A 1,002-nucleotide genomic window follows, 5' to 3' on the forward strand; every position below is an offset into this window, starting at 1 on the left:
GGCCCCATCATGGGGGCATTGGGGGCGTGGGGAGGAGGCTGAGCGTGCGGAGATGGCTGCGAGCCTGGAGGGGCCTTAAGGAGAGACAGAGTTAGGGGGTGGGGGGGGAGGTTGGGGGCATCACACAGTGCACCCCCCCCAGGGTTGGGGGCTGCAGCATAGGGGTCCCCAGGCCCCCTATTTATGCATATGTGTGGCCCAAGCAGCTCAACCATAGCACCATCATCCCCCCCCCACATATTGTACCTGGAAGAAGCCTGGAGCCATGGGCCCCCCCGCCATGCCATCGCTGGGGGGAAGGTTCCCCATCACCGGGCTGGGAGCCGCCGCTGCGCTCTGTGGGGAGAGGAGAGCTCAGCACTGCAACCCCCATCTGTGGGTCAGCACCCCACAACAGGGAGCTGCCATGTGGGGCTGGGGGGGCACCATCCCATCTACCACCCCACGTCCCCCCCCACATCCCCAACCACTGCTGGGGCTCCATGTTAGAGAGCAGCATAGGGAGAACAGGGGTGATGCTCACCCATAGACTGCAATGGGACTGTGGGGGGGGGCTGTGGGGTCGGTGGGGCTGTGGGGGGATGCAGGGTGGGCTGCAGGGGGCCCCGGCCCCTCTCTCCTGCCAGCCCCGCTCCGGGGGGAGCTGTTAAGCAGGGAGGAATGCGCTGCCTTTCCGCTCGGCCCTGCGCTGTCTCTGCCACAACTGGATTCAATTTGGAGAGGAGGAGGAGGGGGAGACAAGAAGGGGGGGGGGGAGGCGCTGCCCCTCCTGCAGGGGGATCGGGGGGGGCTCAGTGGGGCCGGTACCACCTGGGGGGACCCCATTGAGAGGAGGGGGCTCAGCCCGCAGCCACGGGAGGGGGGTCCACGTCCCCATAGCGGGGACATCCCCGACGTGAGCGCAGGGAACGTGGGTCCCACACCTGGGACATGGATGGGTCCATCCAGGACACGGCTCACACCGTGCTGCCGTCGGGGGGTCCCCGCTGTGGGTCACGGGGG

At 67.9% G+C, this 1,002-nt stretch overlaps 1 protein-coding gene across 1 annotated transcript in view; it reads right to left on the reverse strand.

Annotated features, from left to right (window-relative positions):
* Positions 1 to 1,002, reverse strand: part of SSBP4 (single stranded DNA binding protein 4) — an 8,794-nt gene that overhangs the window by 4,590 nt on the left and 3,202 nt on the right. The window contains 2 exon segments of the mRNA XM_032441056.1: positions 4 to 74; positions 247 to 336. Coding sequence (XP_032296947.1) covers positions 4 to 74; positions 247 to 336 — 161 coding nt within the window.

The sequence above is a fragment of the Coturnix japonica genome, chromosome 28 (genome assembly GCF_001577835.2).
Source record: "Coturnix japonica isolate 7356 chromosome 28, Coturnix japonica 2.1, whole genome shotgun sequence".
Lineage (NCBI taxonomy): Eukaryota > Metazoa > Chordata > Aves > Galliformes > Phasianidae > Coturnix > Coturnix japonica.